Source organism: Cygnus olor, chromosome 5 (assembly GCF_009769625.2).
Source record: "Cygnus olor isolate bCygOlo1 chromosome 5, bCygOlo1.pri.v2, whole genome shotgun sequence".
Classification (NCBI taxonomy): Eukaryota; Metazoa; Chordata; class Aves; order Anseriformes; family Anatidae; genus Cygnus; species Cygnus olor.
In genome coordinates this window covers 49,410,910-49,422,821 of record NC_049173.1, presented here as the reverse complement: position 1 = coordinate 49,422,821, position 11,912 = coordinate 49,410,910, and the positions used below count along the sequence as shown (strand labels likewise).

Below are 11,912 nucleotides of genomic sequence, written 5' to 3'. Positions count from 1 at the left end.
AGCTTTACAAGGTTATGTAGGCATATTGTTCTAATTTCTTGTTCTCCTTACAGTTACAGACTTGTAAACACCAATTTGTATTTAATTTTTGGAACCGAACTCTGCTGGGAAGACTACAGACTGACTTCAGTCAGTCATCATCGTTTTTTCTGCCTTTGTGTTTCCACGCAAAAGAGTTCGGTGCAGTAAGACATGGCTATCCACTCGGCCTCTTTTTCCTACTTTTTTTTTTTTTTTATCTTTCTGGCATTTTCTCGAACATCTTCACATGTTGAAACAGTGTTGGGTGACTGAAGGAGCTAAATATCTGGGGAAAGGCAGCAAGAGTGCTTGTTGGAGGAAATTCCTGGCTGGCACAAAGCTGAGCAGAGCTATGTTCTTCCACAGCTGCTCAGGACTTGGACCGCCTTGCGCAAAGCTCTGTCAGCAGGGGAGCAAACACTGCAAACCCAGATAGATAATCCATCTCTAAAATTATTATAATTATCACACTGACACTGCTTGGAAGCCATTAGTATTGGTAACTTTTAATTGCACATCTGTCTGCAGTACCAGATTTCACTTACCTGAACCAATTCTCACTCACTCTTAATGCAGACATGCACGCAAATTTATATCGGGTTTAGATGTAGCTTGGAAGAAAGTCTGTTTCCAGTGCTCCTTTTACTTACTCTCAATTTACATAGGACTTGCAAATTGAATTTTACCTTGAATGTTTATTTCATATGGCCTTAGAGTGTGGCTGAAAGCTGCCGTTTTGCTTGATTTTAAGTCACAAGCAAAGAAGAGGGTCTTTTTTGTTGTTTGTTTTTAAATAGGCATTTATTTGCATGTTTCCAGACAATATTTTCATTTGTCTTTGGCTCAAATATTGGCCTCAGCTTGCTTGAAACAAAAGGCCCAACCATTTACTGGAAAACCAGCTGTGTGCTTATTTAAAATTCAATCTGAACTTGCTTGATATCTGGTTCCAATTTCTTTTGAAAGCTGGCTCAGGACTCTTGCGTTCTCAAACTACGACAACCCTTTTGGGGAACTGGCCTGGTTCTGCATGCTAAACACACGGGTTATGCCTGTGTTTAAAAATGAAACATTTTCTCTGATACGGCCACAGTCTGCCACAGGGTGCAAATGCTGTATGGGCCCACTGACTTTCTCTCAAGTATAAGGTTGTCCACTTCTTTCTCAAACTGCAGACCAGATCAGAAGAGAGATGTTCTTTTTGTTCGCTGCGTGTTTTTGTAGCCATCCCTTTGGTGAAAAATAGCACAAAGGAAAAGATTTTGTCATTTTAGCTGCTTTGATTCAGTGAAGGAAATGCTCAGTGTGAGTAATGCCAACCTTAATCAGCCTAGCCCTTGTGCACGCTTCAAAATACCTTGAAGTTAAATCAGTGCTGAAGTAAGAGCTTTGTGAAGTTCAGCAGCCGAACAAGAAAGGCAGTCTAGCTCTGCCGACATCACCAAGTGTTCCAGCGAGCCCCGTGGGATGCGAAACAGGTTTGGAAATCCAGTGGCTCCACAACAGAAGGGCTATGTAGCAGATAAAGTAAATTTAAACTATTGGATTTTGTGGTAGTTGCATCATTTCTTTCTCAAATACTGAAATATTCTCCAATATCAAAACAATTCAATGTAGTCACAATTCTAATCTCAAGATGTGAAAAAGCAAAGATAAACATTCACCAGAAAAAATGTTGAGTTGTTTATTTGAATTTATATCATATCCACAAAAATAGAAACAGTCTTTAGAACCATTCTGTGATACATAGTCTCCAAGCTGAGATTTACAATGCCAATAGTGAAATATCTAATGCATTGTTTTTTTTTTTCCACACATGTACATTGAGGATGCTGTGAGAAGCAAGCAGGAATTATGCAATTTGCTGCAGAAAGAAAGACGAAAATGTAACTAAACATTTTAATGTCTGTGTAGTTCACCAGCCTACATACAGTTTCTCAGGATGTTTTTAGAGTAAGTTGCTCTAACTTTGTGCAGAAAATATAGTTTGAGGGTGCTCATGCCAACACCTCTGACACTGTGATTTGCGTGTAACTATATAAATATAATATACTTTCCTATCTAGAGCTTTATACATATGAAAAATTATGGTACAATAAAAATCTATACACATGGTGCTACCAGTTCAGCAGCTGCTAACTTAAAGGATACATCTAAAAATATGATTGCTCAGCTTCTGAAATACAAAATAAAAGAGCAATCAGAAATGCTTTTTGTTTAAATAGTAATTTACATAAACATTCATCTCTTCATTTTCTCCATTTGCTTAGGCCTGGTAAAAAGATTCCCTTTGGTTGTTTTCATCTGTCCTTGGCAAGAACTGTAGATTTAAACAGTCCTTTGTGTTTGTCTTAGGTGATGGTTAATATATTTGTGAAACAGAGTAAATGTTGGCCGGTTTCTATTCCAACTTTTTGTGCTATTGTAATGCTGAATGACAAGTGCCTAGTCTGAAAAGTTCTGCAGAATGGGAATATAAACTTGCACGATTTCCATGTGCTGAAAGATATGACAGTGAAAGACTGGCACTTATAGTGCACCCCAGTGTAAATCGTTCTCTGGATTTATACAGTGGTCTTTTAAACGAAGCATTATATTTTCAAAGCCTTTACAAGCAGGTTTAGCTGCTGCTCAGTAACAAAGGGGTGACATGTCTATATCACAAGTTCATTTTATTTCCCAGGAATTTTGTTGAAAGTTCTGGTAGAAAGCAGTTTTATAAAGGTATTATAATCAGTTGCTGTAAGATGTGCATTAACCTAAGTACAACAGTATTGCTACCGCCAACAACTACTTCTGTTTGCTTCCAGAGCAAGAAAGGGTAAAATCTGGGTGCCAATGGCTTTGTGACGGTGCCACTGATTTCAGGTTTTTCACCCAAGGTGTGGATTGGAGTGTGTGGGGATGAAGTGCATGGAGCAAAGGGCTGCAAATAACTGCCAGGTAGGGGGAAGGAATGGTCTTTGGAGCAAAGTGAAGGTGCTCTCTTCATCTGGTGGCCTGGTTCTTGTTATATGAACTACAAAAAGATGGTAAATGGAGTGGAATGTAGCCAATCAAGCTGAAAAAAAGGAAATTAGTGAGTTGCGCAAAAGCAAGCAAAGCTAGCACAGTCAGTCAAAAAAAAAAAAAGAGAGAGAGAGAGATACACTGAGAGAAAAAAAAATTTTGCTTTGAAGTACAGAGGCTTATTACTTGATTTGTAAATAAGACAAACCTCTCTCCACCCAGGTTATGAAAAGTAAAAATTGTCATGTACAGGTAATTGATGGTGACAGCTTTGGCATACACAGTGTAGGAGGTGGTGTTATTGTTTGACATGCCCTACATGTGTAGATAACAAGTTAGGCTCTCATGTTTGCCTACAAATTGTTGCTAAGCACATTTGATGCCCTTTATATTGATACTTCTCTTGTCTCTTGGTTTCATCTCTATTTGCTTTTAAGACAAACAAAAAATGGAATAGCCTACAAACTCCAGCTGCACCTTGCTACATTTCAAGCTAATTTGGATTCAAATCCAGGGGATGCCCGAGGAAATGGATATTGGATGGATTTAATATTCTTTTTTTTTTTTTTCCTGGACTTCTCAGGCCCCATAAATGACATTGCTTTCCAAATTCCCCATCCCTGAAAGAGAATTGGAATCAATCTTGGTTTGACCTCTGTTAACATCACCAAGAAAATCCTGTTTCTCAACTCCCACATCTCACGTACTCGGTGACCTGGTGAAGTGCTGCCTCCTCTAGTTTTTATTTCCCTGTGTTCTGCCTGTGCTTGGTGCCAGCAGGAAGCATTTGTGTCTTGGAGAAAGAAAAAGCTGCCAATGAATGTTGAGTCTCCACATAGCACTGCTAGAGACGAGCCCAAAATACTGACCCAGATCTGAAAGTCTCAGTGTCTTTACGTTGGTAGGTTTTTCTGCAACTAAGAATTCCAAGCAAATCACACAAATACAAATGCAAAGAGTTAGACATGAGAAAAGCAAAGAAAACTCGTATTTTACATGCAATGGAGCTTCGCATTTTTCAAACGTTTTTTGAAAATAAGTATCCAAGTGAGACTTGACCTGCCAGGAGGACCATATGACTTGAAGGAACTGGGGAGACTTCTCTCTTGTGCCATGGGATTAATATATGTTCTGCTTGACCACCTCCTCGCTGCTTTATGTGGCATGGATTTGATTGATTTAATTAGGAATATAAGGGGCTGGGAGGCAGGGGGGGTGGAGTGGGGGGTAGGGGGGGAGTATTATTATTTCAGCTGAGAAACTGGTGGCTTTTGGTAACTTTGCCCAGTCAGAAAACAATCATCTTTGTTTAATGGCTTTTGGTCCCTGAGATTGACTCTCTTCCTGCAGTCCACCTCAAAGATGTCAGTTAAAAACAAATAGCCCTTGTCCTGGAAGGAGCTGAATGCCCTTTGGAGGTTAGGGAGGATACTCAGTACCAGGCAAGGTCAGGTCCTAAACTTCTGCCTACAAAAGAAGGTCCCAGTGGTGGAGGTAGTATGGGTTCTTCAAATAGATGCTCAACAGCCACCTTGCAGAGCCACTGCCCTCTGTGGCTGGGATAAGCTAGCTGAAAGGGAACCCACCGTCTGACTTAACAATAGCAACTGGAAGCCAGCAAAGTATTAAAACACTCAGAAATCAGAGGAGGGAAGGAACAAGTGATAATGGCCAATGAAAGCTATAAACCAGCTGATTATGGAACAAGACTACTTGGCTCAGAGATGCTTTACTGTTTCCTCCACTTACAGTTGCCTTCCAAAGTGGATTTTCATACTCCCTAAATGCCCTAGTATTTTGCTCCTTCCCTTTCTTTGCATGACTCACAGCATTGTCATAAATCACATTATGCCTGTATGATTTAACAAAAAAAAAAAAAAAAAAAAAAAAAAAAAAAAAAAAAAGAAAAACTTCACAAGAAGGGAAAAATAATCATAATTCTATAATGTTATCTTATATCACAGAAAACTGTGTACATTTTTTCCCCATACAGGACATACTTCAAATAAAATAATTTTAACACCAATAATGATAATGTTCCTTCTTCCCGACAGAAGTAGAATTGTTTTTTCACCCCCGTTTGGTACATAAATATAAGAAAATAGTCTTTGAATATTTACATCCAGGTGTTTTAAATGTTATTTCTTGACGTATTTAATTCTCATTTTCTCTCCAGCCACGGGCATTCTTTCCAAATTTATATACTAATCTGCGACCATCCACACGCTCCAGGATTTCTCTTTTATAATAATATCTGTTAAAAGAAAAACATAAAAAAGATTTAAGTCTAAATTCCTCTACAGTCCCAGAAGACCACTGTCAAACTGGGAATTCCAAAGCTATCTGAAAAGTCTTTATTTTCTTTTGATATAAATTACACCTAAAATTATTCTATCTGAAAGTCAGGGAAGAAAAAATCATTGTGCCTTCTTTTTATTATTTTTACTTTACATTAATTATCTTATTAATTTAAATTTCACCTTTTTTCAAGTTATAAAGTATTGCTTTATTTATTACATACTCTCATGAGATTTTGAGATTTCCTTTTTTCTTCTTTTTCCTTTTTTTTTTTTTAAAATCTAAATAAACCAGCATCTGAAAACAGACTAGGAAAGAATCTTAGCTTCCATTTTAAAATACATTTTGAATATCCATAGATTATGAGAAATTCTGAAAATGTTAAAGCAAAAGACAAAGAAAATCCTAACAGAGGATTTATAAACTGATTTTAAGATAATGGGTGGGGGGATGCCTAAGTTTTAAACTGCTGGAGAGAAAAAAAAAAAAAAAAAAAAAGCTCTCTGCAATTTAAGTGTTCCCAGTTCAGTCACACATGAACTTCAGCTTGCTATAGCCATGTTTCCTTCCTACAGTCAACTACTTTTATTAGTTGTTTGTGTGGACAGAAACAGAATACACATGTATGTATAAAACATACTGTAAATATTATATATCTATTATAGTATACAGAAACAGGAGGAAAAAGAAAAGACAAAGAAGAATGTAATGTTACAAACTCAAAATTAGTGGCAGAGACTTGGTTGTTGCAAAAACAAATTACAATTCATTTTAAAAAGCCAAACAGCTTCTCCCTTCAGGTAGTTTCTTTACGTGCTCCAACTTTCTATGGCATCTTCTCAGCTCACCTCATAGCCCGGCTGAGTTTCTCATAAGTCATGCTGCTGTTGTTTTTCTTCTTCCCCCAGAGCTGAGCCACAGCTTCGGATTTTAAAAATCTGAAGACGCCTTCTGACCGGTCTTCCCACTTGATTAATCCTGGGTTTTTCTCAGGATTGAGAAGAATATCTCGAATAAATTCCCAGAGATGAGTTCCTCGAGGGTCTGAAAGAGGAAGGGGACAGGAGGAAGGACTTTAAGGAGCTCTCCAGGCTATGGTCTTCCTTTTTCCTTTTTATCACAGCATGTCGTCTACAGACAATGACCACGTGGTGAGGACGGGCCATAGTTCCTGGAGCACAGGATCACCACCTCGGAGATATATAGGTAGTAACACTGACAGCCTTTATACCGAGGCTGGAGGTGAGCGTCAGCTTTTGGCGATCTGAGCCCCATGGCAGGCAGGCGGATGGGAGCCCCAGCAACCAGGGGAAGCAGAGTCCAAACCATCCGCTGCTTCCTCCTGCCTTTGGCACTGCTTCTGCCCTGAAGAGAACATGTTTAAGTCTTCCCCTCATCTTGCTTGCCCATTTTCCTGATATTCTTCTACAGCATGGCATGCAACCTGCTATTGTCGTGCAGTACATGAAACATCCAGGATAACTGTAAAGTGGGCAGTGAAGCTCCAGGCATTTAAAACAGACAGGCAGAAGGCAAAGGAAATGAAATGCTGTTCCACATCAACAAGTATTTGGTGTCAAGTATCTTAGATAGACTTCAAGTAGTAGACTTCAAGTAGTAAGAAAGTTTACAGTGGTTAGAGGGATAGTGACAAAACCGGCTAGCCAAAATTGTATGGGAAAACGGCATAATAAAGTTTGACTGCGATAGCAGAGAAGGCAAAAAGAGATCTCCAAATTCAATACGTAGGCCTCCCAGGTTAAGCACAAATCCACCCCACGGTATTGTAGAGATGGCACTAGAAAGCCCACATCAAAAGGAAGAATTAAATAAATCCAACAAGTGAGACATTGTAGTTTACGAATGAAGAATAACAAACACAGTGACAACGTGGGCCAGAAAAATAGCAGTCCTTTGGTCTGCCTTCAAACCCATGCAAAGGTTTAGACCAAATTTAGAAGGAGACAACCTCGTCAAAGATGTGACAGTAAACAGAAACTGGTTTACAGGCTAACATGGGTAGAGTTCAGTCAACTAATCCAGTGTTTTTCTTTGGAACGATAATTGTTTTGTAGAACCAACAAAATGTGGTGGATCTAGTCTATCTGGACATCAGCAGTATGCCTGATAGATTGTGATACGAAGCACCACTGAAGAAACTGGAAATGTAGGGGATTAGCCCAGCATGGCAAGGTGACCTTCTCTGCATGCCAAGGCTGTCAAGGGGTTCTTCTCAGAGCTGTCTTTGGACCAGTCCTATCTAATCCTTTCATTAGCAACCTTGATAAACAAACACACACACAAAACAAAGAGTCTGAGTGCAGATAACAAGTTCAGGTGTTCTGAATGGGCAAAGTCACAGAGCAGGGTAAGAAGAGGAGTCATGAAGAGACATAATCTGGAGACTGTATTGAAACAGAATGAAATTGAATACTGCAAAGCATAGCAGAGGACCGACATTAACACGTTTTGTTATAAATATGGAATAACACCGGATGCAAGAGACATACACAAGATATTTTCAGCATAAATATACCAATAAAGCGCATTAACAGAACTGTGTCCAGAAATCACAACTATGTTAATCTGTCTTCAGACTGAGGTTGAATCAAAACTAGCATTAAAAGAGGATGAGGCGAATGGGAAGACTGCCATACCAGAAGAGCAGGTGGCAGGACTTGTGGGAGGGGGCAGGTGTTTGCTCATGATGCTGTGCATGAGAAACTCTGGGAGGAGATGCTGAATAGGGTCTCTGGCACTGCTGTGCCTGGCAGGCATGAGCTTGGGCACAGCCATGCCTGTGCACAGATCTTCCCAATTTAATTCTGCATCTCCTTCATAATTTTTTTTACTCCATTTCACCAGCCCAGCTCAACACAGGGTAGAGGAAACTGAACTCTGGTTGTTTCCCCGTAAGCCCTCACTGATAAAAATGTTTTGAAGACTGCAACACTACTGTGTCAAAAATAATGTAAGCAAACAGCACCAGCAACAGTCAGATCCTTGGAGGATTCAATCACAGTAACCATCTAAGCAGTTCTGCTTTCAAAATGAACTCAGAATGCTTCCTTTTCCCTCCCAAAGGGGATTTACTCTTAATGTGTTTCTTTTCCCTTCAATCAAACAACATTTATGACTGTGGACATTATAACCATTATAACCATGTACTTACTGTGCTTCTTGGTGTGGGACTTTGGGGTATGATCTTGTGTTTTTTTCACATCTGAAGAATCTGCAGAGAAGGAAAATGAAGCCTATTTGTAAATTTGATTAAAGGTTTTCCATTGACTAGCAGGTTGAAAGAAATAAAACCACAAAAAAGAATGAATATCTCTTTTAAAGATAATCACTTTTCAGAAGGCAATCTAAGGGAGGAGGAAGGGGGGAGTGTTGTTTTCTGTACTGTATGGTAATCAGCACACTTCACAAAGAGACCATTGATGAATAAAGAATGAATGCAGAGGTAAACATTTGGCTTTTGAAACCTAAATTAGATTAACAAATACCTCACCCCATGTGTGGTGTCTCACCCGTGTGAGAGAGAGAAAAATAAGAGGATCACGTCTATAAAAGGAATCCTGAATTGTCCCATTATGTCTTAGTCTTTGCAGAAGCATGTATCTTTGGGGGCTTATTTGTTTCTGACGAGATGATCTAATGCGAAATGTATGCGCCGGTACCAATGCACAGAACACCCACCTGACTAAAGCATAATGACCTGGCAAAGTGCGGGTGTTTGGGGGGGGTAAGGGGGGGAGCGGGTCTGCGCTGGTAGGAGGTTTTGGCAGCTGGACGTGCATATATTGTTCTGTGGCTCCGAGCCACAGAAACAAGCCATTTCTCATCGATGGTACTTTATCACCTGCAGCCAGCCCGAGGAGGAATCAGATTTCTGGCACAAGCGTTTCTTCAGAAACGAAGAAAAAGAAAAGTTCCGCCTGTTCCTCGCTGTCACCCGCCTGGCACCCCGCACGTTCAGCCCTCCCACTCTCAATCCGGCACAGCCTGACTGCTGTCGCTGCTCATGAAGAGCTTTCACCTGATCCTGTGGGATCATCCCGAGAGGGAGCCCCTCCTGTGTTTGCTTTTCGGTGTGCTTCATGCCCGAACTCCATAAAGCAAAGCTTAAGGTCCCACGCATGTTTTCCCAGCTTCTATGAATGCACGATTATCATACTTTTCATGGAAACTGGGCATTTGCATGTGCAAATGACTCACAGGAAATATTCATTTGCATAGAAACTTGTCGGATTTGCACAAGCAACTGCAATAACTGCATGTGAAAAGGTAGATGCAAAGCTATTCACACACTCGTTTTATTCATACATAACTGGATACATAAACTGAGCAGGTCAGAGAGGATAAGTCTAACCTCCACTGTTCTGAGCCTGACATAATCACGGTCCTTGACCCCCTCGCAGCAAATGCGCTCTGAGTCATTTTGCCTTCCCACTCTCAAAGAGCAGGAACCAGCCCGAGCCTCACTCAGCTTGGGGGGAAAAGTAAAATGAGGCTTATTTCACTGCCTTTCCTCAGATTACGATTCCCCCGATGTTATTAAAAGCCTGTGGGAACTCCCGGTGAGGACAGCAGGACCAGGCTCTTTATTTGCCCTCTTATTTAAATACTTCTCATTTTAAGATCCCACAATTCGCTCGTGAATGTTTGTTATGCTCTGTTTAGCTGGAGATTTATTCTTGGAAATTCAGCTGCCTTCTGCCTTGCTGGTGATTTATTCTGGATTTCAGCTGTGTAAATAGCCTCCTGCTCTGCCTCCGCTCTTACATGGAGACCGGTTTCAAACATGCCATGTTAGGAGGCCGGGGCCTGACAGATGAAAAGAGTTACGATGCAGTTTCAACAAAGCTGTCTTGCAAAACTTGTGACAAAAGGTTGCAGGGTATTTGCATATGATTCAGGAATGAGCCATTTCTTTACGGGATATACAAATTTAGTTTTTACAGGAGGCTGTGCCCTTGGCGTGCCACCCTAGCTCTAGGCCCAAGCAGTCAGTGGGTAAACACACTGCGCCAGGAGCTTGACAGGTCCCCAGTCCCGCCAGAGAGCTCCGAAATCCTGGCAGCCATCTTATGAGTGGGTGGAGGCGATGGAGAAAACAAACAGAGTGGGGTTTTGGGGGGTTTTGATTTTTTTTTCTTTTTTCTTTTTAAGGCTTGGTGGTTTTCTTTTTCAGGTTAGGTTTTCTCTCTTTGTTTTTATTTATTGCCAAGTGCATTAGTTTAAACCGTATGTCCCCATGGCAGGCGTGGCTGTGCTGGGAGGCCAGGACACAGTGAACCCAGGGGCACAGGGGGTGCCCCTGCTGCCCGCATGCAGCCCACGGTGCCTTGCAGAGGCAGCGCCTGCGAGGCTGCATTGTCAGCTGCACGCTCTCCCTCCTCACCGTCCCGTGACTTCCACTACTTTATCCCCCAGGTCTATTTGCTCAAATGCCTCCTAAGAGGGACCTGCCTTTCCTTGCCCCATTCTCACTCCCCCACGATCTCCACTTCCCTCTTTTCCTACCGCCTCGCTCACTCGCCTCCATCCCCACTGCCTGCCCCAGGACATCGGCTGCAGAACGCCCCGACGCATGTGCCCTGCCTGCGCTTTCACCGGGCACTACATCAAATGGGTTTGCTCTTTCCCCTGCCCTTTAGCAGGCAGATTGTACCTCTGCTGTGGCCTCGTGGGAGCACTGTGGAGGGATGAAAACAGCACACGGTGCCTGCCTGGGGACAGCCACGAAGCTGCTCTCAGCAGAAACAGGTTGAGCTGGGAGCTATTGGGAAGCCCTTCTGCTGGTGCGGGTGGGTAGACGGCTCTGTGCCTGCTCTGCTGTGCCCACGGGCTGCCCCTCAACCTGGCCCCGAACCTGGTCACCTATTCGACACGCATCCCCAGCTGCCGGGGTGGAATATGACTCTTATTTGCCCGTATTCAGCTTCCCCACAGAAAAGCATGACTGAGCTGGAACATCTCGTCTCTCTGATACTAACATCTTCCCCTTTGACTCAGTCACTTTAAAAGACATATGGAGGTTGCAGATTGTTTGATCTTCTTTGTCTTGACAGAGGGAAGAGAGAAGCACTTCTTTAAAGCAACTATTGTAATAACGATAGCTAAAAGAGTTGTCAGAATCAGTACTGCTTGGCATAAAATGACTGGAGGCTCAGATTCAATCCTGCAACAGAAGACCACGGAGACTATTATACGTCAGTAGCTCTGGGACAAGCGACAAACAACGATATAATTACAAGTTCCTTACCAGGAGGCTGGTGACTAGGTGTCGTCATGGAGATCTGAGCACGACAGAACGTTTTACTGTCCAATAGCTCTGGGAATTAAAAAGAAGACATTTAAAGTAATATCCTCTGACAACAATAAGTTGCCTCAGAAATGCATGAAGTACTGTGGTGTTAGTTACCTACTGTGCTACCATAGCCACTGTCATACAGGTAATTCTCTTCTTTCCAGGACACCATTAATGATGGATCTGAAGGTAAAGGACAACAAGGAAAATCACATCTCTAAAAGAACATCTTTTAGCGTGTGGTAAATTTGAGCACTGACAGACAGAAGGG

At 41.7% G+C, this 11,912-nt stretch overlaps 1 protein-coding gene across 1 annotated transcript in view; it reads right to left on the bottom strand.

Annotated features, from left to right (window-relative positions):
* Positions 1-1,694: 1,694 nt before the first annotated feature.
* The window catches only part of EHF (ETS homologous factor), a 34,834-nt gene continuing 24,616 nt past the window's right edge, over positions 1,695-11,912 (bottom strand). The window contains exons 5-9 of the mRNA XM_040559610.1: positions 11,756-11,824; positions 11,597-11,665; positions 8,501-8,560; positions 6,177-6,372; positions 1,695-5,284 (exon numbers count right to left, since the gene is read on the bottom strand). Of these exons, the coding sequence (XP_040415544.1) occupies positions 5,185-5,284; positions 6,177-6,372; positions 8,501-8,560; positions 11,597-11,665; positions 11,756-11,824 (494 nt within the window). The 3' untranslated portion in view covers positions 1,695-5,184. The remainder of the gene's footprint in view (positions 5,285-6,176; positions 6,373-8,500; positions 8,561-11,596; positions 11,666-11,755; positions 11,825-11,912) is intronic.